Source organism: Lipophrys pholis (assembly GCF_963383615.2).
Source record: "Lipophrys pholis genome assembly, chromosome: 1".
NCBI lineage: Eukaryota > Metazoa > Chordata > Actinopteri > Blenniiformes > Blenniidae > Lipophrys > Lipophrys pholis.
In genome coordinates this window covers 37,919,866-37,943,382 of record NC_137635.1, presented here as the reverse complement: position 1 = coordinate 37,943,382, position 23,517 = coordinate 37,919,866, and the positions used below count along the sequence as shown (strand labels likewise).

The 23,517-nt window shown below is 40.9% G+C and overlaps 2 protein-coding genes across 2 annotated transcripts; both read right to left on the bottom strand.

The window, feature by feature from the left end:
* Window positions 1-318: 318 nt before the first annotated feature.
* LOC308115159 (Golgi reassembly-stacking protein 1-like) lies at window positions 319-4,914 on the bottom strand. Its single transcript, XM_080472537.1, has 8 exons — window positions 4,732-4,914; window positions 3,837-3,917; window positions 3,489-3,692; window positions 3,125-3,211; window positions 2,874-3,004; window positions 1,856-2,213; window positions 1,633-1,741; window positions 319-1,552 (listed from the first exon to the last, which is right to left on the bottom strand). The coding sequence occupies exons 1-8, from the start codon at window positions 4,792-4,794 to the stop codon at window positions 1,440-1,442; spliced, it is 1,146 nt and encodes a 381-aa protein (XP_080328663.1). The 5' UTR covers window positions 4,795-4,914; the 3' UTR covers window positions 319-1,439.
* Window positions 4,915-5,822: 908 nt separating this feature from the next.
* LOC308112286 (cysteine/serine-rich nuclear protein 1-like) lies at window positions 5,823-13,961 on the bottom strand. Its single transcript, XM_080467698.1, has 5 exons — window positions 13,768-13,961; window positions 11,306-11,514; window positions 8,505-8,767; window positions 8,123-8,425; window positions 5,823-7,462 (listed from the first exon to the last, which is right to left on the bottom strand). The coding sequence occupies exons 2-5, from the start codon at window positions 11,511-11,513 to the stop codon at window positions 6,509-6,511; spliced, it is 1,728 nt and encodes a 575-aa protein (XP_080323824.1). The 5' UTR covers window position 11,514; window positions 13,768-13,961; the 3' UTR covers window positions 5,823-6,508.
* Between the last annotated feature and the right edge of the window lie 9,556 nt (window positions 13,962-23,517).

Here is a 23,517-nt window from a genome sequence, read left to right as displayed (position 1 = left end):
CTTGTAAATCTTCTTGAGTTACTTTTGCCACGAGTGTGTGTGCGCGAGTGTGTGTGTGTGTGTGAGTGAGAGACGCCATAGCGGGGAGGGATGTATTGAGTGAGCTCTAATTGGCCAAAAGCGGGATGGATACCATAATTAGGCCATAACACTGCAATATCCCTTGTTGTAATAATTTGTGAAATATGTATATTTTAGGCATTCAAAGAAATAAATTGGAATGGTTTAACAATGACAGATTTATGGGGACTATAAATGGTTGTCTTGAGCTGTAAGTTTTCATAATGTGAAGTAAGAAAAACAAAGGACACTTCTTTTACTTAAGTGATATTGTTTAACCGGCAAAGATTCACTCGTTCGTCAAACGACTGCACTCATTCCTAATAAAATATACAATTCATTGATAAAATTGCAGCAAAAATACTTTTCCTTATTTGACACACTAGCACCCATTTTGACAATGAAAAAGGTTTAAAAATTCCCCTTTTAAAAAACATGATGAAACCACATGCAGCTAAGGAACACGCTGCCTGCCAACATGCAGGCTGCACCTGTCTAGTGTTGCATAGATCACAGAATTTACATAGATAATAATACTGAATGAACACAACACAGCTTGAAAACATTGATAATGTGTCACAAATGAATGACTTTAAATAAAAGTTTAAAACAAATGTTATAGTTAAAGAAAAACTAAACAATGGAAATGTTGGAAAAGGAGTCGGTAGAACTGAGACTTGTTAGTCCACCACCCGTTTCACCTCACTGTTTCATTCATTTGCATAAATTCTTGTTTTTATTCGAGGTTAACGCACAACAGTTATCCCTGTTTTTAAAACCAAAAAAAAAAAATTAAATTTCTAAATTTTTCACAGTATGATTCTCCAACTTATTGCCAATATATAAAAAACTATATAACTTTACTCGTTATACTTTTCCTCTTCCAAATACCAGCCAATGTTTTTTTGTAAAGTTTAAGAAAAAAAAGTAGACATTTGAACTTTTTTGAAGTTGTTGAACCACGAAAAACAAGTTTTTAAAAAATTTCTTTTTGTCAATTTATCACCCTCTTCCTTGTTACGTACATATTTTTAATATTAGAGCCATACTCCCCATTCAGTTAAAAAATGTACCACAACCATAATTTTCAATGTATCTGACATTAGAAAAGGAGGGTTACTGCATTGTCTTCTCTTTCAAAGTTTTTAGCAAGTTGCTAAGTAACATTTGCCCCAAACCTCCAGAAAGTACCACAAATACAATGAAACAAGTAAAGAATAGAGAATGTGTGAAAGTGCCACTGTGCTTTGCGGTCATAGATGTATACGGTTCTTTGGAGGTATTCAAGTATTCATGATTTGAGTGAACCACAAACTAAACCATCTCATCTAAGTTTGCACCTAAAAGCAGAAATGTAACTGACATTTTGACTTTTTTGGTTACAAAGACAGAGAAGTGTTGGACATGTCGATGGAGGACATGGACAGATCCAGCCCATCCACCAAATCTTCGAGGTCGTCGTTTATCACCGCTTCTTCGGAATCAGGAAAACCTGGAAAAACATAAAACGTCCCAAAGTTCAGGCTGCGAGATGCTCGAGAGGCGCTACATGTATTCAGTATGACGACTGACCGGGATCCATGACTCTCTGAATGGGTGGAGGCAAAGGAGCTTCCTGCGGCGTGATCTGACCGGAGTCTAACTCATCTTCACTTTGGACTGGAGGTGCCACCAAAGCAGCCTGCAAACAATCAGGTCAGACGACACTTTGATGACACAAGTACTTACCTGTCATTGGAACAAGGATTAATTAGTGCTAAACAGTTTTGATAGGAACACTCCTGATAATACCTACCTCTGTGTAACCATGTGGAGGCACTTCCGGAGAGGATTCCTCTTCGGGAGCTGGGGGGGCCGGGGGGTCTGAGGAAGCTAAGAGGGCCGGGGGGTCCGAGGAAGCTGAGAGGGCTGGGGGGTCCGAGGAAGCTGAGAGGGCCGGGGGGTCTGAGGAAGCTAAGAGGGCCGGGGGGTCCGAGGAAGCTGAGAGGGCCGGGGGGTCCGAGGAAGCTGAGAGGGCCGGGGGGTCCGAGGAAGCTGAGAGGGCCGGGGGGTCCGAGGAAGCTGAGACGGCTGGGGGGTCTGGCTCCTCTTGCGGTACATCAGGAGATGCAGGGATTCTGTGCAGGTAGCCGTACCCGATGCCGCAACCCAAACTAAGAACCAACATTTTAAAATACTGATGATAGTCATTTGGACTGAACTAAATTGTATAGACAATTAATAAAAAATAAAAAAAGATGTGTCCTGCAGGCTAATGGCAGCTCATGAACCATTTTAATTGGCTCCCGGCAATCATGTCTGGCTCACTACTGAAAGCTTTAAAAAGCTTTTCTTGAGTGGTACTATTACAGTATTTAGCATGAGGATGGGTGAAGCTTCCTGCTGGCTTTGATGTACTAACTGGAGTGTGATCCACTCCAGTGAGTCACCCTCTGTAGGTTTTTCTGTTAGTGACCATTCATGAAAATGTTAGGGAATTTCTACTATTATACAAAATTTGATATTTTTATCTTGTAATTTTCACACTTTGCGGGGACGGTCATCCTGCGGGCCAAAGGGGACACGCTTGCAGGCCAGTTTGTGCCCACAGACCATATGTTTGAAACCCCCGGAAGAAACTAATAGTAAGTGCAAACATTTATTTAAATTTTTTTTAATTTTATTAACTCCAGTAAAATGAACCACTGATTAGAAATAATGACCACTTCTAATTTTCAAAACAGACATGAACACCCTAAAGTAATATTAAGAGATCAGCACTACTTTGGCATTCTGTTATATCATCCTGAGCTCATATTAATTGTGTCCCATACCTGCCCTCTCCTCCCCATGATGCATTGGGTGTGACCACCACCTCCCTGCAGACGTCAGATTGTGTGCTGTACACCAGCAGCTTCAGCGGCTTCCCTTCACGAGCCTCAATCAGTGAGAAGAACTCCTCTGACTGAAAAACACAACCTCTGAATTAACAGCCGTCTGTCATTCAAATGTTTTTCCTATGCGCATTTTGTTTGTGTCATACACTCGAGATACTTCTCTGGCATGATTTTAAAATGAATCTCACATCCTGCAACAGTTGATCTGCTCCGACGATGTAGTCGGTGTGTGGCTGAAGTCCTGCGATTGCTGCCGGTGAACTGGCCTCCACATCCTACAAATGGATAGATAGATTCATTATTGTACTGTTGAGAATACAAACAGAAGTACATATACTATAGAGCCAAACAAAAAAACACACACTCTTTATGGTCATTCAGCTGGCAGCAATTCATGCTGAGAGTTTAGGCTGTGGAAGGATCCACTCAGACTGGACATCAATTAAGCACTTTCATTGCAGAGGAAAGGAAAGATTGCACTTTAAAAGAACTCCTGATTAAGTGTAACCAAAATTAAATTCATGACATTGGATTTATACAGTTCATGCTTACCAGGACATGCATGATGCTTTCATTGGCCCCCTGGTAGCTGCAGAAGCGAACACTGGCACCGAGCAGACCCTGCCCTCCCCACATGTCACTGGGCACCACCTCCAGCTCTCGAACGCTCGTGGTTTTAATGCTGTACACCTCCATCTTCACGGCTTTCTCTATGTTGACTTTCAGGAGCTCTTTCAGCATGTAATTCTCCTCATTCTGGCAGATAGAAGGGAAAGGAGTTTAAAAAAAAAAAAGGAAATGTTTACAGCAGTTATAAATTTTAGTTTGACCTTTTCCTATTTATTACACTCTTGCAAATAATTCATTGTGTAGCTTCTTCTTCCATGACAACCAACTTACTAGTCGTTTGCAGTCCAGAGAAAGAATGAAGTCAAAGAAAGGCTGTAGTCCAGCCTTTTCTGCAGGTGAGTTAGGCTGCACCTGCAAAAATCAACATAAAGCGCTTAACATGGTTTGTCAAACTTTCCTATTCCATAGAAATAATTGTTTTCATAACATCATTTAGGAAGAAAACAAAACCTGCTATGTGTCTAAGTCAGCTTTTTTTTATATTTTTTTTAAAGTGGGACCCCGTGAGTATCATTTTTATTGAGGTTGGAAGTTTCCTATTCCATAACTGGCTTATTCCTGGATATGGGATGATGATTATATTAGAAAATCTCCATGACACCTAACAACTTAACAGTACTTCCTGTTTACATCATCTTAAATGTCACAACACACACACACACACACACACACACACACACACACACACAGACACACACACACACACACGCACACACACACACACACACACACACACACACACACACACACACACACACACACACACACACACACACACACACTTCAGCACCACTTTAGAATAGAATAGAATTTTATTTATATAAACACCGTTCCCAGACATGAGCCACAAGGTGTTTAACAGCACTAAAAACTGAAAAAAACTAAATAACATAATTACAAATTAAATACTTTAAAATATCTATTATATTTCTCAGGTGAAAAAGTTGAAGTGAAAGCCTGAAATCATTTATTAATATTAACATGTTTGGAATAATATCATTGCTGTTAAAACTGGGTGGATGAACGTCAGATTGAGTATTATTTGTGAAGATGTATTAAAGTGAGCTCAGTTGTGCCACCTCACCACTCTGCTGTTTATCTCTTAGCATCAGTTAGCATCAAACTACTCAACACGCGCCCGCCGGCTTCACGTCAAAGGTCTTACCACGTGGACATGGTATCCGTACGTCCCTCCTTCGGACACCTCTAAGCTCTGAGATAAACCCATATCTGTTCACGCCTCCTTCATAAAATAGTAATAAAAATAAAGACGCAAACTGAAAGGCCGTCAGTCAGCAGCCCTGAACAACAGAGTGCCGATACAGTCGAACACGCACCGGCGCACTGCGCATGCGCGTTGACTGCCGGTTCATGTTCATTGTAATATAAGTTTATATAACACTTCTACATTGTTGTCTGAGATAAAGTAAATAAGCTGTGATAGTGGCGAAACGGCAGCGAGCAGTGAGCATTGTCTGCTATTATATTGCACTCTTGTTACATTGAAGGGAAAAGTGATAATGAAATAGACTCAGGACCTTATGAAAACTACAAGTATTTTGTGGAATCTAATACTCCTCATACATAAAAGGTTTTTAAGAATGATTGCTCCAGACACGTTTCATAACATTTTCCACTTATCATCAGACATTCATTCCCACCCAAGGAGGAACCCAAAAGACATTCAGTTACAACTTGGTCTTACTTACAAACATCACGTTTCTATGGACAAATCATTTCAATTACTTTAATCTTTGGCCCTTTTAAGGCTAAATGATTTAATCATCTGCTGTCCAAATAGTGTCCCATTGATTCTTAGATGACACGTTGTGTGTCTTTATTAATTCCTTTGTTAAATTTCTCTGCTGGATGCTAATTGATCCTTTTATTTTTATTTTCATGAAGGTTATTAATGCTTTCATTATTTAGTTTTTTGTTGCTTGTTGCTGTTCAGAAGATTTATTTATAGTTGAGCCATCAGTGTTATTATATATATATATCACTCCTGTAATATAGAATATTTGAGTTTCAGTCTTCCTTGGAACAGTCCTCGCTGTTTGGAGGGTTCCAAAACATCTTACATTAGTAACTCAAACTTAAAAATTGTTTGTATGGGTGAATGTGAGTGTGCATGGTTATTGGAATCTCTGCGTTTATCCTGTGATGGACTGGTGACCTCTCCAGTGTGTAACCCGCTGTACCCCATAGGCAGCTGGGATCATTAATATTGCACAATAATCAGTTCTAATTCTGTGAACCAGTTCCAGGTTTTCTTTCCATTTATTTTAAAGCATCAGAATACTTTACACTTGATTGAGTTATTCCATAATCCTTAATGTCCTCTTTCTGTTTCATCACAAACCAATAACAGATACAACAGAAGTCCATTCAGAGATGAAATAAATAAAAAATCTTTCATTTTATTACTCTCATACAGAAATATTATGAACAAACTGTTAAACACATGATGGATAATCCATGGTGCACCTCGTCCTTCACAACCTCACCAATCAGATCACGTGGAAAATTGATTATTTTTCTCCTTGACCATCTTCCTGCAGAATACAGCTGTTTTTATTGGGACAACATGCAATGTTGAATTGGCTTAACTGCACCTCCCTTTATTGAATGGGTAACATATCTTTCATGTTTCTGAAAGAAATAAGGTGAACATGGCGAAATACAATTAAATAGAACATCAGTGATCATCTTAAAAGTTTATGAAAATACCAAAAACATATATTAATTACTCAAGTGTGATTTCATTGAAGCAAAGGCAAATCATTTCTTAGGCAATAGAAAAAGTGTCCCGCTTGGTGAAAATATGACATTTTTTATTCTTTGTACATTAACATAACTTTACACAAACACATGAAACCAGTGCTGTTCACGTCTCATTCCTTCACAGTCTCTCATTGCATCACGGAAATGTCGGAAATGGTCTATAAAAGCTCTTTGCTGGTGACTGAATAAATCTGCTCTGTGGTTGGTTCAGTCAGACCAATGAGAGACTCCAGGAGTTGTGTGCTCGACTCGTAGGAAGAATGGCTGAAAGCGCTGAACAGCTGGAGGTGTTGAAAAGTGTCTGTGTGTCTGTGTCCTTTGAAAGAAGTGTGCAGTGGCCCAGAGGGGTAATCGCTGTCAAAGAATTCCAGGTCAGAACCAGACGACAGACTCGGGTCCATGTATGTGCCAAAGGAATAGTCCACAGTGGGTGAGGGAGTGCTGGGAAAGTCCTGCAGAGAGTTATCTTCCAAGAAGTCTCTCGCTTGATTTGCATTCTCTTCAAGGTAATCAGCCACTGAGGTCCTGCCTGCGCTGTCAGTGAACAAGTTGACTGTCCGTGGTCCCATAATGTCTGAGCTGCTGCTGCTGAGCTGCACCACTGGTTCACCTGCGTGTCTCAGGTGGCTGCATGAAGAGTAGGTATTGTTTTTGCAGTCACAGATAGTGCGAGCACGTGTCAGGCCTGCATCAACTTCACGAAGAAGCTCACTGATGTACTTTCCTGTATCAGAGTCTAAGGAGGAGGAGAACTCAGTCATGTCGCTGCTGCAGCTGCTCTCCTCCTCCACCAGACACTCTGGGATGAAATGGAAGGAAGGCATAGCAGGCATGGTGAGAGGAAGGCCATCTTCCTCTAAAGCAAACCCAAATGGACAGCAGTGTTCTGGGGCGTTCTGCTCCGGAGGATCGTTGTACTCCTGAAGCTCACTTGGAAGTTCTGACTGGCTCTCCGGGATTCGGGTTTCATCCTGCAGTCTGGTCTCCAGTTCAAGTCTCATGAGAGTGTGAATGTAATGAGTCTGCACACGCCTGGAGTCAAACTTGATGCGTCCCTGAGTGTTTCCGCAGCCGTCCTTAGAGCATCCACATGGGAAGCTGGAGCGGTCGACCTGTGTGAATGCAAATAACAGTACTTTTTTAAAATTATTGCATTTAATCTTTTCTCAAATTTTTCATGGAAACTTGACTTTTTAATAATAATAATAATAAGAAGAAGAAGAAGAAGAAGAAGAAGAAGAAGAAGAAGAAGAAGAAGAAGAAGAAGAAGAAGAAGAAGAAGAAGAAGAAGAAGAAGAAGAAGAAGAAGAAGAAGAAGAAGAAGAAGAAGAAGAAGAAGAAGAAGAAGAAGAAGAAGAAGAAGAAGAAGAAGAAGAAGAAGAAGAAGAAGAAGAAGAAGAAGAAGAAGAAGAAGAAGAAGAAGAAGAAGAAGAAGAAGAAGAAGAAGAAGAAGAAGAAGAAGAAGAAGAAGAAGAAGAAGAAGAAGAAGAAGAAGAAGAAGAAGAAGAAGAAGAAGAAGAAGAAGAAGAAGAAGAAGAAGAAGAAGAAGAAGAAGAAGAAGAAGAAGAAGAAGAAGAAGAAGAAGAAGAAGAAGAAGAAACATTGTAGCCACAGAAACAAATCATCTGAACACGTCTCATCAATATGAAATGACAAGTCGAGATGGCTCAGTGCAGTAAAGTGACAACCAAATTCAATTTATGTGGCACACTGTGCTGAAGTGATTACGTGTGTGTGTGTGTGTGTGTGTGTGGATGAAGTGCTGGTTGTACCTGGCACTTGATGCCTGCGAGACTGCATGCGCAGGTCTCTGGTTCACAGAAGCCCTGACACTCACATCCACAGGCCTCTCTGGAGAGTCGCAGGGCGTGAAGCTCTCTCTTCTCTTCTCGGTCAACGTGCTTCACCCCTGCAGCCTGCAGGAGCGCCTGTCGCTGTTTGGAGGAGAACGGCTGAAGGAAACCTCGATTGTCCACCTCGGTGTCACTCACATGGATATCAGCGTATTCCTCTGGGACCTGGTCCTCAGTGAGCATGGCCGCCTCTCGCTGGTCAGTGGCTCCACTGGTGACCATCTAGAATGAACACAGCAGATACAGTCAGGGATCGTTGTGCACACGAGCAGTGGAAAGCAAAGGACATCGGCTGACTCACTTTCTTCTTGAAGGCCGCCAGCCTCTCTTCTCTGAGTCTTTCCCTCCGTCTCTCCCTCCGCCTGTGCTGCCGTTCCAGTGCATGCTCTGTCACGGTGTACCTCTGGAGGGTGCTGTGCTTTTGCACCATGCCCAGGGTGGCGCCCCCACGGCCGGGCACACTGGTGAAGCCCTGACAGCGTGGGAAACTGAACACCGTCACTTGATTGAAGCGCACGCTGCACCGAGCACCTGTGAGAGCACGCCTCTTTAGGATGGACCGACCTACAACACATTACATCGAGAGCTGTTAAGTAAACGTTTACAATGAGTGTCTGATCATGACAATACACTGTGAATGTGTGAGAATCTGACAAAGCCTGTTGTGAACCCGAGTCTGTTGGCTCCTGACAAATAATCAGCCATTCAGAAAGGACAAGCAGCAAAAGCAGGTGATACATGTGCTTATTTAAGGTGTTTAATTTAATCGAAGCTGCTAAAATCATTGTCAAACTTACTTCCTGATCCCTTCGAGCTATAGATATCTTTATAATGCAATCAATCACATTGTCCTGGATTCATTAGGTTAAGTATTTTTTTTTGGAAAAATAGGGGCCGTCATTTAAAACTATTAGAGTACTTTTCAAGTATAAGTTAGTCACATACAGTAGGTAACAGGTCTTCCTCTTATAGTGCAGTTTTCTACTCTTCCTGTTCAGTAACATATCAGTAAATGGTGGTGATTTGTAGTCAGCACATCTTTCAATTCAACATCTGATTAAATGAGTTGTTAACCTTTTACTGGACATTTGACCATATCTGGTCATGTCCATATTGTTTTGTGTACCTTTGTTTCTTTAAAACTGACTGTTATAAGTTAGCAATGATTAGAACATGCGTCATTTCCCAGGTGATAAGAACTGTTTCTTCAATACACTGACACCATGCCGTTAATAGGACGAGAACACCAGAACGTGAATCCTTTTGAAAGACATCAGTGAGAATTTTGTCCAATTTAAAAGAGAATTTTTTACATTAAATAAATAAATTGTGATATATGTTGTTACTTCGGTCTGTTTAACCTTTTACATAATATTGTATAATATATTAATGGCATGTATTGATTTTTACTTGTACTGTCTTTGAAATGTCATAAAAATCAAAATCAAAACTCTCAAACGAAAGATATCTTTAAAAATACACTAGTAAGCGTTACCTTGCAAATTTGTTCTTAACATAAAACATTCTTCCCCGTTCAGGACTTGGAAAGAGTCACTGTTTCATTGATCGATGTTTTGCCAGACTCGCCCATGTTTAAAACTGCTCCAATCATCCGCACTTCTTATGAAGGCCTGCTCATATCTCTAAATACTTTCAAAACACATTTTTAAAATCCATCATTTTCATTTTGTAATCTGACACATTTGTCTTGTCTTGAACAGTACAAACTCCATTGTTTGTTATATAGGCAAACAGGTTTGACTCGACTGTGAGAGATGCAACCCTCATTGACTGAAAGTCAGGCTTGAAATCCACACGAATACTTCCAGCTATAGAGTGTTATGTTCAGGCACTGGAGGAGTGTTTTCCGTCCCAGTTCAGATTTAAGCGAGCTTCTAAGAAATGCTTTGTAAACACCAGCTCTGAAACGTGACACAGGCTCTGTAGGTCTGTGGGTGGCCGCTAGAGGACACACTGCAGGGTCCTCACGACAGTAGTTTGTGTCAACAGTTGAGCACATGTGGAAAGGAAATACCAAGAAAGAGGCCTGTAGCGGCAAAGGACAGATGAGAACAGGGAGGGACGGGGACGCACAACAGCGACTGATGTCGTCTGAAGTCAATAGACTCTTTCTAGAAGGGAAGTATCGAATATACATCAGAATCATTGTAAAGGTTTGGCTTGAACAAAATGTTTGACCTTCACGCATAACTGAAGATGTAAAAACCAACAAAGAACTGAGACCAGCTGATGGAGCTTGGATCAGTTGCTGTGTATCCAAACATGTCCACGATGAATTCATTAATGGGGGAACTGATAGTATACAGTCTGTGTCCGACCAACGAGATTACTCTGAACTTTAAGGAAAACATAATGCCAACCCTCTGATTGTTTGCATCTAAAACAGCTGTCTCTCACTTTCTCAGAAATCTATCAATCTCTTTTGCTCCCTACTCATTTGCTTGTATTCATAGAGCTGTGAGGATTTCTCTTCCACTCACTCTCTTCTCACCGACTGTTGATGCCTCATTCGAGAGACAACGGATGTGAACCTTTGGGGACCTGTGCTTCACCTTATGTTCCACTCTGAACCATCAGCAGGCTGTTTTGTTTTCTCACACTATGTTTCCTTCTCCTGTATGTGTTCAGTTTTGCGCGCCAGGATTGTTTTGGATTTTGTAACAACAAAAGAAGCTTTTTGCACATTTATTCATACTCCAGCACTGTGCTGAATATTCCATCACTACAAGTGCAGCAAGTGATCTGAATCAAGCCATTTGACATGACTTGTTTAAAGTGAACCTGCTATTCAAATTGTTTCCACAACTTCCTATTGGACAGGCAAATGATCATCAACAAACTGGACGGACAATTCAGAGGGGGCTCATCCGCTTGTGTTTTATCTCGGTCAGCCCTAAGGTTAGGTTTTCCTATCAGTCAGTCATAAATGCTGCAGCAGGGTGATAAGAGACGCTTCTATAAAACACTGATGTGAAAGGAAAAGTGGGCAGATAAGGAAGAGGTTTGCATTATTTGAAGGTTGGTGGTGTGTGTGGGGGGGGGGGAAGCAAAGAAGGAGTGGCTGCAGGTTTAGAGACTTACTTGGCAAAGTGGTGGGTGAATTTGGACTGTAAGGTCTGAAGTCTTGGTTGTCAGATGAGATGTTCTCCCCGTCCGACTCCCACTCCGAGGAGGCAGGGGAGGAGAGAGACGATGGAGACGAGGAGGGGTAGCAGGGATATGCATCTACTTCTGCAAACTTTCTCTTCACGGCGCCTCGCATTGTTTGGCTGTTGTGGTTAATATACATTCTGCAAGAATGCAAAAAGAGAAAGACATTGGCTTGGATTAGCGGTGTGGAAAATATGGGTCCAAACCAATTGCAAACACAAACTGCAGTAGTTCATAAAGTATCTGTTGTTCTTAATTTGTCCACTGGGAGGAACATAACATAACACAATTCATAACTGAGAAATAGATGCAGGTAATGCTGCAGTAAAAAGCAGCTTATTGCTTGCGAAATATCATTATGCTCCATTTTTTATTTTGCTGCTGTATATTTAAGATCAATCTATACTGCATGTGGAGCCTAATCGGAAGTTTAAAAAAAATATTACACTGTGCCAATAAATGCTGAGACCAATAATCTAAGACGGAAAAGCCACGCATTGCATTGTGAGAGTTGATCCAAACAGCAGCTCCACTTTTTGCACTTCCAACCAACAGATAATGTAAAACCAGACAGTAACAATTCAGAAACAAAACAACAACGCTGTGTTTTCATGTTTGTTTGAGAGAGGCACACAGCACCTTTTGAGAGGACTCAGAGATCTTTCATGTTAAAAGCTCACAAAGCGACTCGTCGAGCCGGTTTCTTTAGTTTGTTTAGGCTAATTACATTTTCGATCATGATTGTCCAACAAATTGATGTTTCAGAAGTGTTCAAACATGCAGTGATGTCCTACTCTCATTTACAACCAGCTGAACAATTTAGAGTAAAAAAGAAAAAAGAAAAACTGTTCTTCCTCTTTCCCCTACAGAGTAATTAACATTCCTGTGATTCCTCGAGTTTTTGGAGAAGAATATGTGGAAACGGTCGACCAGAGCTGGAATGCCGGGGCTGTGCAGTGGTTCAAGTGGCTGCTATTTTTAGATCTGAACATGGAAAATAAACCCTAACATGAGTATTATTAGGGAATTGGTGATGGTTTGTGAAACTATTGAAAAGGAGTGGGGTGTGAATGTTGCAGCTGTAGATTGTTCACATTTATTTCAATGGAGTAGTTACAATGGGAAACAGCTCCAGTGTGCATGGATTTATACTTCTGAACTGCAGTTTATCAGCAATCACAGCCTTTTAACCTGAGAATGTTGTTAAAGTCATTCTGATGCATAATATGTAACGGTCGCATGACACCTGACCTGAATTTTAAGACTGAACTTCCCTCAATAACCGCAGACATAAAGGCAGTGAACACCTCCTTAACATGAGTCACTGAAAACATTTGAATCTGAATGATCTGAAACTTGTAAATGTAAAGTGAGGAGAGGCTGGATTCTGAGCGAGGCTTGCACTGCTGCACAGTCAATCAGGGTCCACAAGCTGTAAGGGGCTTCTGATTGTCTGCTGTAAGCAAATACCTTAAACCAGTGAAGCAACTTCCTGGAGCCATCAGCAAATATCAGTGACAGCTCTTGTGCCATTGCACTGTTTACACAGTGGAGGCATCTGCAACACTGTGCCTCTGCTCAAAAAACCCTTTGCAGGGCCATTTAATGACTCCTAAAAATATATGGAGACATGTTGTCTAATTAATACTACAGTGCACTGTTTGTCTAGTTGCCTCGTCCCAGTTATATCACATTTATTACATTTACAATGTGACAGGGTATATAGACTTGACTGTACTTCTAGTAGGTATCCACTGAGAGCACATCAATAATTTAAAGGTTCAAAGCAGCAGCAGCTTATGGTGCACGTGCGCGTTCACGTGAAAGGGAGGGTGGTAGGGGGTAACTGTACTAAAACACTGGCGAGAGAAACGTTACAAGGTGGGAGGGGTTCATAGTGGCAATGTTGGAATAAACTGACCACCATGACGCACAATAACCTGACTATTGTGTTCACGGTGTAGATCCCTGCAGGAATGTTACAAGGATGTCACACAAAGGTGCTTTTTTATTTTTTTTATTTTCTTGTTTTCGATGGAAGAGTGCGGGAGTCGTTTCCTGTTTCTTCTAAACAGTCATTAGACAGCTGACCCCTTCACCTCAGACACACACGCTGTCCCTCACAATGACAACACTGTTACCCCACTACTACAGCAGAGAGGCAAACTTCAGCTGCCACACACACACACACACTTACAAATGTTCCTCCTCTAATAAGATATAAAAACATCCCTTCACACGGACACGTGCATTTAAAACATAACAACATAATAAAAACAAACTGTCAGTGCTCAGTTTAAAATTAAGTTCCACTAACGTAATAAACACACAATGACAACATATTGAGGTCAAATTAAATACTAAATAAGTGACTTCATTCGAGAAGTACTCACCAAGAAGTAGAAGGCATCATGACGGACAGGAGGACACTGAGTGAAGTTCCAGATCTTGTCCTCGGAGCAGCCAGCTGAGAATTGTGCGTTTCTGTGACGCCACACAGTAGTACCAGTGTGAACACAGGAAGACTGGCTGTGAGCTCAACAAAGACACAAAACCTCACATCAAGATAGTTCACCCTTCGGACGGTGAACGGAGACAATGCGCAGGCGCACAAGCGTCAGCGTAGCCTGAAAGCAGTTAAGCGTCTGAAAGCGGTTAAGCGTTTGAGCATTTCAAAGTTCGTCATTCGTTCTAATTTATTTAATGATTATTCCACTCGAGCAGGGCAATGGGGTCCATCGAATCTGCCCTCAACTCCGTTCTCAAACGAGCAGGCTTAGAAATGGGTAGTACACATCTTATTTTGTCGTTTTGTGTCAAATGTACCACATTGTATGTTTTAAAGTCCAGTTCCCACAGTACAAAGCACTTTATGAATGTTGCCCCCCAACACCCACCCCCTCCCCCCCACGATCTTTGGTTTGAACGCAGCAGCTGTACTATTAAGATAAATATACTTTTGTTATTCGAGAGCAAAAAAAATAAAAAAAAATTAAAAATGGAACACCCATTAGGAGAACCCGTGAGGGAAACATGCAAACTCCGGACAGAAATGACATAACAAGTGTCGCCTTTATATATGTAATGTTAACAATGTCATACTTTTGTAATTATGCATAGTGTTATTAGCTCTTGCATTATGATTTATTGCATTGATATAATTGCAGGTAAGCCTCCTAATTGGAATTAATGTTATCGTTAAATGTATTATCAAGGCGCTAGAATAAAACACCCAGAAAGGCTTAGTCTTTTGTCTGTGTTATGACTGTGTTATGGCCTGCAGAAGCCCAGAGGAGCAGCGGCTATATTCCTCTTGTGGGATGTGAGTGCTCTCTGTCTGTCTGTCTGTCCTGACGCAGCCGGTGACGTTACACACACAGTCCTGTCTGTCACACTGAGCTGGTTTGTTACCACTGGTGATCTGCTGGTAAATAAATAACCTTTAAACCTCCAGCTTGGGATTTACTCTTCAAATCAGACAACATTGTAAAAGGCACATGCATAGTCCCACGGGGCACATGTTAATAGCTTTACTGCTTTTTATGTTTTTATGAATCAAGGCCTAATCAAGTCAAGAAGTATTAAAAAAAAACAAGAACAACACAGGATTACATCAAATAAAATATAATTACATAAAGCTCTTAATTGTTCATGTTTTTTTTCATGCTGGCTTTGCCTGTCATGTCTTCAATTTGCCTTCTAACTTATTATATAATTGGGGTGAGACACTGATTAACGGTGTCACTCTTTGGTATTCATGTTCTTTCACTGGAATGTGACTCCTCGTAATATCGGTGTTTCTCAGTTGTGGTGACTGTGCACTGACACTTGTGAACTCCAGCAAACTTCCCGCAACAGCAAAGGAATTCACTTCCTTGTTTACTGCCACAGACAGATCACTTGCTATTCTGAAGTACCCAAATGTACTTTTTATTTTCAGCAACAAAGTAGTGAATAAGAAAACTAAAGCAATTGTGTATATTGAACATGAGTCACTCTGCATCTTTGACTGGATACAGAACAAATCTCATTTCTCCGGAAAAAGGCAAAAAGAGCATCAGATTAACAGCTGGTCAGACAGACGCATGGAAAGACGGACAAGCAGAAAATGCTTCTGAGGCCCTGCTCTGACCACCCCCGTGTTGATTCACACCAGTGAACATGCCCGGAGAGCTAAATAACACACTAATACCTAAATATCTGTTGGTCCAAATACTCTGGCCAGAGGAGGGACCGGTTGTCTCGACCTCAGCACTCATGTGGAAGTGTGTTATGAGAGTATGACCCACTTTGGCTGGGAGCAGAGTTTCTCTTCCGCGAACCTGCATGGGGAGTAAACACCAGGGAGTCAGTGCATGGAGGAAAATGATCAAGATCCGAGTGGAGAAACAGATCATGATTAACAAGGATTTGTTTTGTTTTTATGCAAACATTGAACTCCAAGCTGCACTGATATTGGAAAGAATTTGTATTTATAATTTGTAAGATAGGTTTTGTTTGAGTGTGTTCAGTATTGATCTATTGTTTGAAATGATGGTGTGACTCTTTAACGCATGATCAAAGTGCTACACGATGCTTCTGTGTTATTTATAGAACAATCACACTACTTGGACAAAAATACATTTGTGCAATACTGTTGGAGTTTCCTGTTCCTTAGTTTCCTGTTCCTTAGTGCATGCTGTGACCACGCACAGGGCTGTCGTGTCTTTTGAGGTTGATCCTTCTGAGGCTACTTGAGTGCAAAGATAAATGACAAAGCTCTGAGTCATGGAGCAAGAGTAATATTTCACATGACAATCAGTTACGACTTTGCTTCTACAGAAAACATACTGCTCATTTTGTCACAAATTTATTCTGAAGGTGGGCATCCATCTGTAAACTGATAGAGACTCTAATCCATTTTTTTTTTTTGCCCAGATTTGTTTTCACATGTCATGTAAATAAGACTGAAATTACATATTGCACCTCAGTGAGAATGTATTATTTCTTTAACAATGTCATGCACTTATATTTTGTGCCTAAAAGGCGATCCTATTGATAGTCAGTGAACAGTGAGAGCAAACCATTACCAAGCTTTTAGTCTACAATCCATGTTATGTAACCTATAGTTAACCCACATTCTGGCAGCCTCTCAGGTTGCTGCCACTGGCTCTTGTGGCCCCATTTTCTTTTTTTTTGAGTCAAGCTGTACCAGCGATGGCCCACATTCAGCCATATACTGACAAAGTTTGACAGAGCTTCAGGCATGTGAAACTGCCCCAGTTCCTTCTTCCGTCCCTGTGGACACGATCTCTGGGATTTACCCCTTTTACAGATCACATTCATCTCTCTGGATTTAAGAGGGAGTGTCAGGTGGTGACGATGGATGGATGGATGGATGGATGGATGGATGGATGGATGGATGGATGGATGGATAGATGGATAGATGGATAGATGGATAGATAGATAGATAGCCTCTCTTCACGTCTCGTCCTGAATACTGTGACTCACATTATTTGGTTCTTTTTTACACATCCTTTGATGTCATATTTCCACTGACGTCACCATGGCTGCAAGAACAAATATAGACCAGCCATTTCTATTTTAGTGTAAAGCAGTGAATCATCGTCATCATCATCATCATCATCATCATCATCATCATCATCATCATCATCATCATCATCATCATCATCATCATCATCATCATCATCATCATCATCATCATCATCATCATCATCATCATCATCATCATCAGTGTTACTGTCATCATTGTCAACACTGGCAGCATCTTTACACTGATGACTGTTGTCCATTTTTTCTCCATGTCCGTGGCGACTTTACTCATCATTCCAGCTTTAGTTGTTGTGTTTAGAGTCGTTACATCAGAGCTGGGTTTTTTCGAAAGGCTATGAACATTTGGAGGCAGAAATTACAGATCCATTATCAAGGGATGTCCGATTATATGCATAATAACTGGTCTCTGATATTAACATACGACTATATAAGGATATTGCATTAATGCTGATATGATTTAGGAATTTAACAGTTACTTTATTTTATCACGTGGGCAGGATTGAATCCTCTTGCAGGCTTACTAGGTGTGTGTGTGTGTGTGTGTGTGTGTGTGTGTGTGTGTGTGTGTGTGTGTGTGTGTGTGTGTCTTGACCCTTGAGCTACAGTAAAAGCATCACACTAATAAGCATGCACAATAATATTGGAGGAAAAACCCATTTAACACAATTTAATGTTTTTATATGCATCTTTGGTAGCACTTATTGACACTTCAAGTAAGACATTTTGGAAAATTAACGAGGAGCTGATTAATTACAGGACATGTGAACACTATGTGTGCGTATTTGCAGTAAAAGAGATTGTGTCATGTTAAGGAATAATCCCTTCAAATAAATGCATGTAGTAAATAATAAAGGATATTTAAAAAGGACTCTTGTTTGATAAAGATCTGTTCAAAAGCTACAAGAGTTTTTTTTAAGTGTTGAAAAGTAATAAAAACAATTCTCCCCATTCATCGATATTATCCTCAATCAGAGAAACCAAAATCTTCTTGCGCTGTAATGATCCAGAAGGACCGGGTGACGGACAAAATATTCCACAATTCACAGGCAGAAATATATTTTAAACTAGATCATCTAAATTGTTACAATCGTTTGTACTATAGTGTCTTGTCGTACAATCATAAAACAAAGTCTGAAATAAGGTCTTCCGGATTTTTGTATTGAACTGTGTGAACTAGAGTGAAAATCTGCCATCAGATAAAGACTATGAGGTAAAATTTCACCATGGTGAGACCTTAAGTGATGGGTCATATTGTGCAGTGTTATCAGCTCAGGGAGTGACAGCAGAGAGCTTCCTTCACCTCTATGATGGCAGCGGTTGGCCTTCTGCCAAATGTGCAACAGCTCCAAACTTGTGAGTTAAACTAATAAGTGGGACTTCAACGTTTCAACATGGGAGCTCAGAAAAGCTGCACTGGAAAGCTTATGCATGTACTGAGATGAGCCTGGATGTATTATTTATCATTCATGTTGACAGTTTCGCAGCAGATGTAACTTACTGTTTGTTTGCAAAAGGAGCACACGTTGCATCTCAGAAAGACAGGAGGTTTCACAACTGGTGTTCAACTGAAATGATCTTTATCTGATGCTGCGTGTGAGCAGCTCACGTTTTAAAAGCAAAGCAGCTGTGTGATTGGCTTTGACATCCCCTCTTCAACAATGACTCTCTTGTCATCGACAGAGTTGTGGTGACCTTTCTTACAAACCTACAAAACTTGCTGCTTCCCACCGTCGTGAAATGCACCGCTGAGCAGAGACAGACCGCCTCACGTTTCTGATAAGGCAGATTTATCGTGCGTTCCTAATTTACAGACTATAAAATTTGTGCACGAGAGAGTGACGTGCTACTGTAGGGTGAGTCGAGCCGCTGGGCCTGCAGCAGGGGCTCCTGTGTTCTCTCAGCTGCAGCTCTGCTGTCGGTGCTGCCTGTCACATGTGGCTCCATGTGAGGCTTTCCCAGGAGCATGCAGCAGCACAGGGAAGGAGACTCGCTCTGTTCTCAGCTGTTCAGGCCAGTACTGACTGTTCTGTGGAGCTGTGTGGGTGAGACTGTGACCCCCCCCCTCGTTCCCTCTCCCTCGCCTACAAGCTCAATCTCTCTACAAGCTCAAGCTCTCACTGATTGCCTCTCTCTTCCCTCATTGCAGCTGGCAAACACAAGCATTAACGGCTGACAACACAGCTGTTAGACACAGGATGGGATCCTCTCATTGATTTTTCACCACACTGCTACTTGTTCAGGTTTTTTTTTTCAAAGCATTAATATGCACGGCTATACTTTGAAGGTGCATTATGCTGACAGCCATTTATTTTCTCATGCTGGTGTTGAACTACATGTAAGTGTCATGCAGACTATAATATATGACAACATTGCTCGATCAGCAACCCAACGTTAGACCAACGTTAAGCAGCGTGATGCATGTTGCTTTGGCACCATCTTCTGGTGTCAGGTCGACAGTAGGTTTCACAAGTTTCTTTTTTTTCAGGCTTTTTAGTTCACGTGAATGTATTTCTTTCTCCATTGGAGGTCACGAACAAGACACGTTTAGCAAATTTTCTGAATTAAAAGTACAAAATGTTTCATTTGTCAAATGATTAACCTGCAAACGTGACTGAGAACAAGATGAGTACAAGCTTTTAGCTCAGTTCTATTATGACTGCACAATACTGACAATACTAGTATAATAAATGTACATGCCAAAAATACTGACTTAGAGTTTCTAAAGGCGTGTGGAGTTTGCATGTTCTCTCTGGGCAGTTTGCTCTAACGGTCATGCATTTGAGTTTCACGGGAAATTGTATGGAAGTGTAACTATGAGTGTGTTTGTGATCTGATTGACAAGAGTGTAACCAGCCCCCATGACCCTCAATTGGACAAAGCATGATAGACGATGGAGAGATGTTCATGCATTTAGTTTAGTAGACTTGTAACTTCACTTAAGAGACTGTTAACGGAATGTAGCTCTACATCGGTACAGGTGCACTGTCAGCCTTTGCAGTGTGCTGGTTAAGTGCAGTAACAGCAGGACAGCAGTAGCAATTTAACAAATTATCATCTGTTTTAGCACATGGAGGAAGGATGGCATGTGAGATGAATAAATGTGACTCTTGTGGCTGGAATAAAGTGACAGCAGCACACAAGTGAAGTGCAAATAAAATGCCGCTGCATGTTCTGGTATGGGATACAGTAACAGAGCTGCTATGTGGGGAATTTCCACATGGGCATTTGACAGAGCCAGCTGCCATTGTACACGCAGGTCTCCATGGCTGGTGTGTTTGAATGTGTTACACTGTCAGCACTGTCACTATTGTTTGATTATTGCTGATTATTTCTGACTGTATATTTTGCTCTATTCCTCTTTGCTTTGAGACTTTGCAGGTATAATTGATCTTGGAATTATCCGACTTTATAGTGTAGTGAGTTGTATTCCGGAAGCTTTGAATCACAAGGTGTAAAAGGACTTTGACCCGTGGAAATTGCTGTGTCTTGTGAGAGATGCTCCTAAATCACAAGTCAGGCAGAGAGACGGAGCTTCAACTGTGACTTCTTCTTCCTCTCAGGTATGGATGTCTATCAATTTGATTTTGCACAAAGAACAAGATTAGATTATTTGGCTCTTTTTTTTTTTTTAAATAACAATTACATTGGGTAGTTGTATGTAAAGTTTATTAGTAAGTCTTAAATACAATAATCACTTTATATGTATTTTTTCCCGATACATTAGAATGTATTGTTTTTTTCTATTTCTGTAAAGTGATGTATAATAACAACGTAATTGTTTACTGATTGTTCAACGATCCCCTTGAAGAGAAACAAAGATCTTGCTTTCTGAGTGCAGGGATTCATAAACATTACCAGAGTCATATGACTGCCAGTTTTTGTTGCAGGCTGTTAAGCAATAACTAACACACCCTGGTACACTTGTGAATATTTAGAATTGCAAAAAAACATTTATGGATTTGGTGTTTAATGCTCTGAATGTGAATGCACATTTTTCTCAGCTTTCTGTGTTGCATGCGAGTATAAATCAGCATGTGATTTTAGAGCCATAAAGCAAGCGCAGTTTTTGTTTCTGTAGCTTTTGGGAAGAAGACTGCTATGGAGGCATTTGGATTAAGGAGAACCCAGTCCCTGAAGAGTCTTTCTGGGGTCCAGGAAAGGTCCTGGGTGATGACAACTCTGTCCCACTGGGAAAGAAAGTCTGTCTCGGAGCTGGTGCAACAGTACGTTCAACACAACACGTACACTCATAGAGAGAACATAACTCAGACTCACCAGCAACGTTGGTTAAGCGAATTTCATTTGACTCTGTTAGACTGCACTTAAAAGTCAATAATTCAAAAATAACAACGTTTTTCATAATAGTTGAGTCCAAGGTTGCTAATAAAGTTTTCAATGAATTTGATCCTACAGTTACCAAAGCTGTTTCGACCTGAGAAGTTATGAGAAAGAGGAGCCAAAACCTGAGGTAGTATCATCGTATCCATCTTTCTTATCAACTGAGACAATGATAGAGGAAAATCACATAAAGAGCCACTCCTGTCTTTAGGTGACAGAAACTAGAGCGGACAGCCGGGGGAGAAAGCAGAGCCACAGGGAATATGGATCAGGAGGAGACTCTAAACTGACCAGGAGTGTCTCCATGGACTTCCTTCCTCAAAGAGAGAGTGCAGGCACCCGAGCTCTGTGTGCTCTGTTTGAGTCAAAGGTCACCCTGCAGAAGGACTTGAACAGCAGCAATGCTGCCAGTAAACCAGGGAAACAGCGTCCTCTGCAGGCTTGGGGCAGCCACAGCACCATCCCGAAGGACAAAGCTGTTCAGGTGTGTAAAGGCGCTTTCATGAGGATTGATTTGCTTCAAGGAAGTATCAGGGATATAAGAAGAAACAAGAAGCTGTAAAAATTTTGCCCAATATTTGATCACCGGAGTTCAGTGTGCAGAATCAGGGTAATGTTTAGAATAGAATACAAAACACTTTATTAATCCCAGAGGGAAAAGCGTCCACACAGAATTTAATATAATAAATAGAATAGAAAGCGAAAATATTATTTAAGCTCCTTTTCACATACAGCAAATGATATAAAAACATTCAAATTATAAATAAAACTGCAAAATAAAACAGAACAAGTAAAGATAAAAACAATATAGCACCATGAAAGCCAACAAGACATGATCAACATTATCAAACATTATTAAAGAAAGAGATGGGATTACAGGTTTGACTTTTATATTTATAGATAGATATGTATTTAGCTTCTCCGATAAACAGAAATGGAAAGACAGACAATCCCACTCACCCCCCCCCCCCCCCCCCCCCCCCCCCCCCCCAAAAAAAAAATTAAAAACCCAACAGCAATTCAGAGTCATCAGTTGGCCTCAAATGCATGTCTTTGGACTGTGGAAAGAAAACTAGAATCCACAGATCAAACCAATGCATTCACAGGCATAATATGTAAACTACATTGAGAAAGGCCCAGAAGGAAGTAGACGATATTGTTGTTATGTTTGTGTGATCCAGAGCAAAAGAATATTCTACAATATTAGCTGCAGTGGTTTATATGTGTGCCTTCCTGGAGAAGGACATAGGTTTACATTTTTATTTCTGTGTTGAATTTGTACATTCTCACTGTGCCTCTTGGCCTCTTCTTGTTTACTTTGCTTCTATTAAAAATGCTTCTCAGGTAAATTGAAAACACAGAATTGTCCATCAGTGTGAAGGTTTACTTAGCCCTTAGCCCCATGACCCCAACAGATGATGTAGTTGTACAAGTTGCATCAATAAATGAGAAGCGACTTCCGGCAGCTCTAAATATTTAACTTTTTTTTTTATTAATCAACTAGACAGACATGAGCATCAGCCTCTAATTCATCTTATCATAAGAAAAAAAGAAAAAGTACTTCTGAAAATCTATTTAGGTAATCTTTTTGGAGATCTTTTTTTAACAAACATAAGCAGTGTGCCAGATCAATATGATCTTTATCACATAATTTGTTGGCGATCCACAGAGAGCCACCCGGGTGGACGGAGGAAGGACTAATGGCCTCCCAGAGAGTTACGACAGAGCATCTGGATACTCACACGGTGAGACGCAGCATTTCATTTCATGTTTGTAGTCACTGACATCTCGGAAGCCAGATGGGTTCGTGCCAGGGTTTCCCTCAGAGTCATGAGGTTATAGTCATGTTTTGGTGTCAATGATTCTCACTCTTGAATTAGATGAGTGAATACTTAATGACAGATGTCATTTTCCATACTGGAGCATTATGAATGAAGGCACATTCTTCATTATATGTCAAAACAGGTGATCTAACGACCTCACAACACAGGAAATGAATCTTTATCAGGTTTCCAAGAGCAAGCATGTCAGGATCACGGCCTTTAGTATTTACAACGTCCTCATGTCGATCCTGAGAGGGTTCGAAAAGCGGCTCCCAATGTGCTTTTTGACGCTGGGAGGAAAAAGAGCTAAATTAAGACAAGGATGTTGTGGTGGCATAACTATGTGTTTGGTACACCTGCTCAAGATAGGAGTGAGGCTGTCCTTGATGGCTCTCACCATGACGCAGACCTTGGCCCTCTGAGCCATGT

What these genes read in the sequence shown, in the direction of transcription:
- LOC308115159 (XM_080472537.1), bottom strand. Translation starts at nt 4,794, where the DNA reads ATGGGTTTATCTCAGAGCTTAGAGGTGTCCGAAGGAGGGACGTACGGA. An exon ending in ACGGATACCATGTCCACGTG is followed by an intron (nt 3,918 to 4,731) that starts GTAAGACCTTTG and finishes TGATTTTTGCAG; the next exon opens with GTGCAGCCTAACTCACCTGC. An exon ending in AAAGCATCATGCATGTCCTG is followed by an intron (nt 3,212 to 3,488) that starts GTAAGCATGAAC and finishes ATCCATTTGTAG; the next exon opens with GATGTGGAGGCCAGTTCACC.
- LOC308112286 (XM_080467698.1), bottom strand. Translation starts at nt 11,513, where the DNA reads ATGTATATTAACCACAACAGCCAAACAATGCGAGGCGCCGTGAAGAGA. An exon ending in TTCACCCACCACTTTGCCAA is followed by an intron (nt 8,768 to 11,305) that starts GTAAGTCTCTAA and finishes AATGTGTTGTAG; the next exon opens with GTCGGTCCATCCTAAAGAGG. An exon ending in TCGCAGGCATCAAGTGCCAG is followed by an intron (nt 7,463 to 8,122) that starts GTACAACCAGCA and finishes GCATTCACACAG; the next exon opens with GTCGACCGCTCCAGCTTCCC.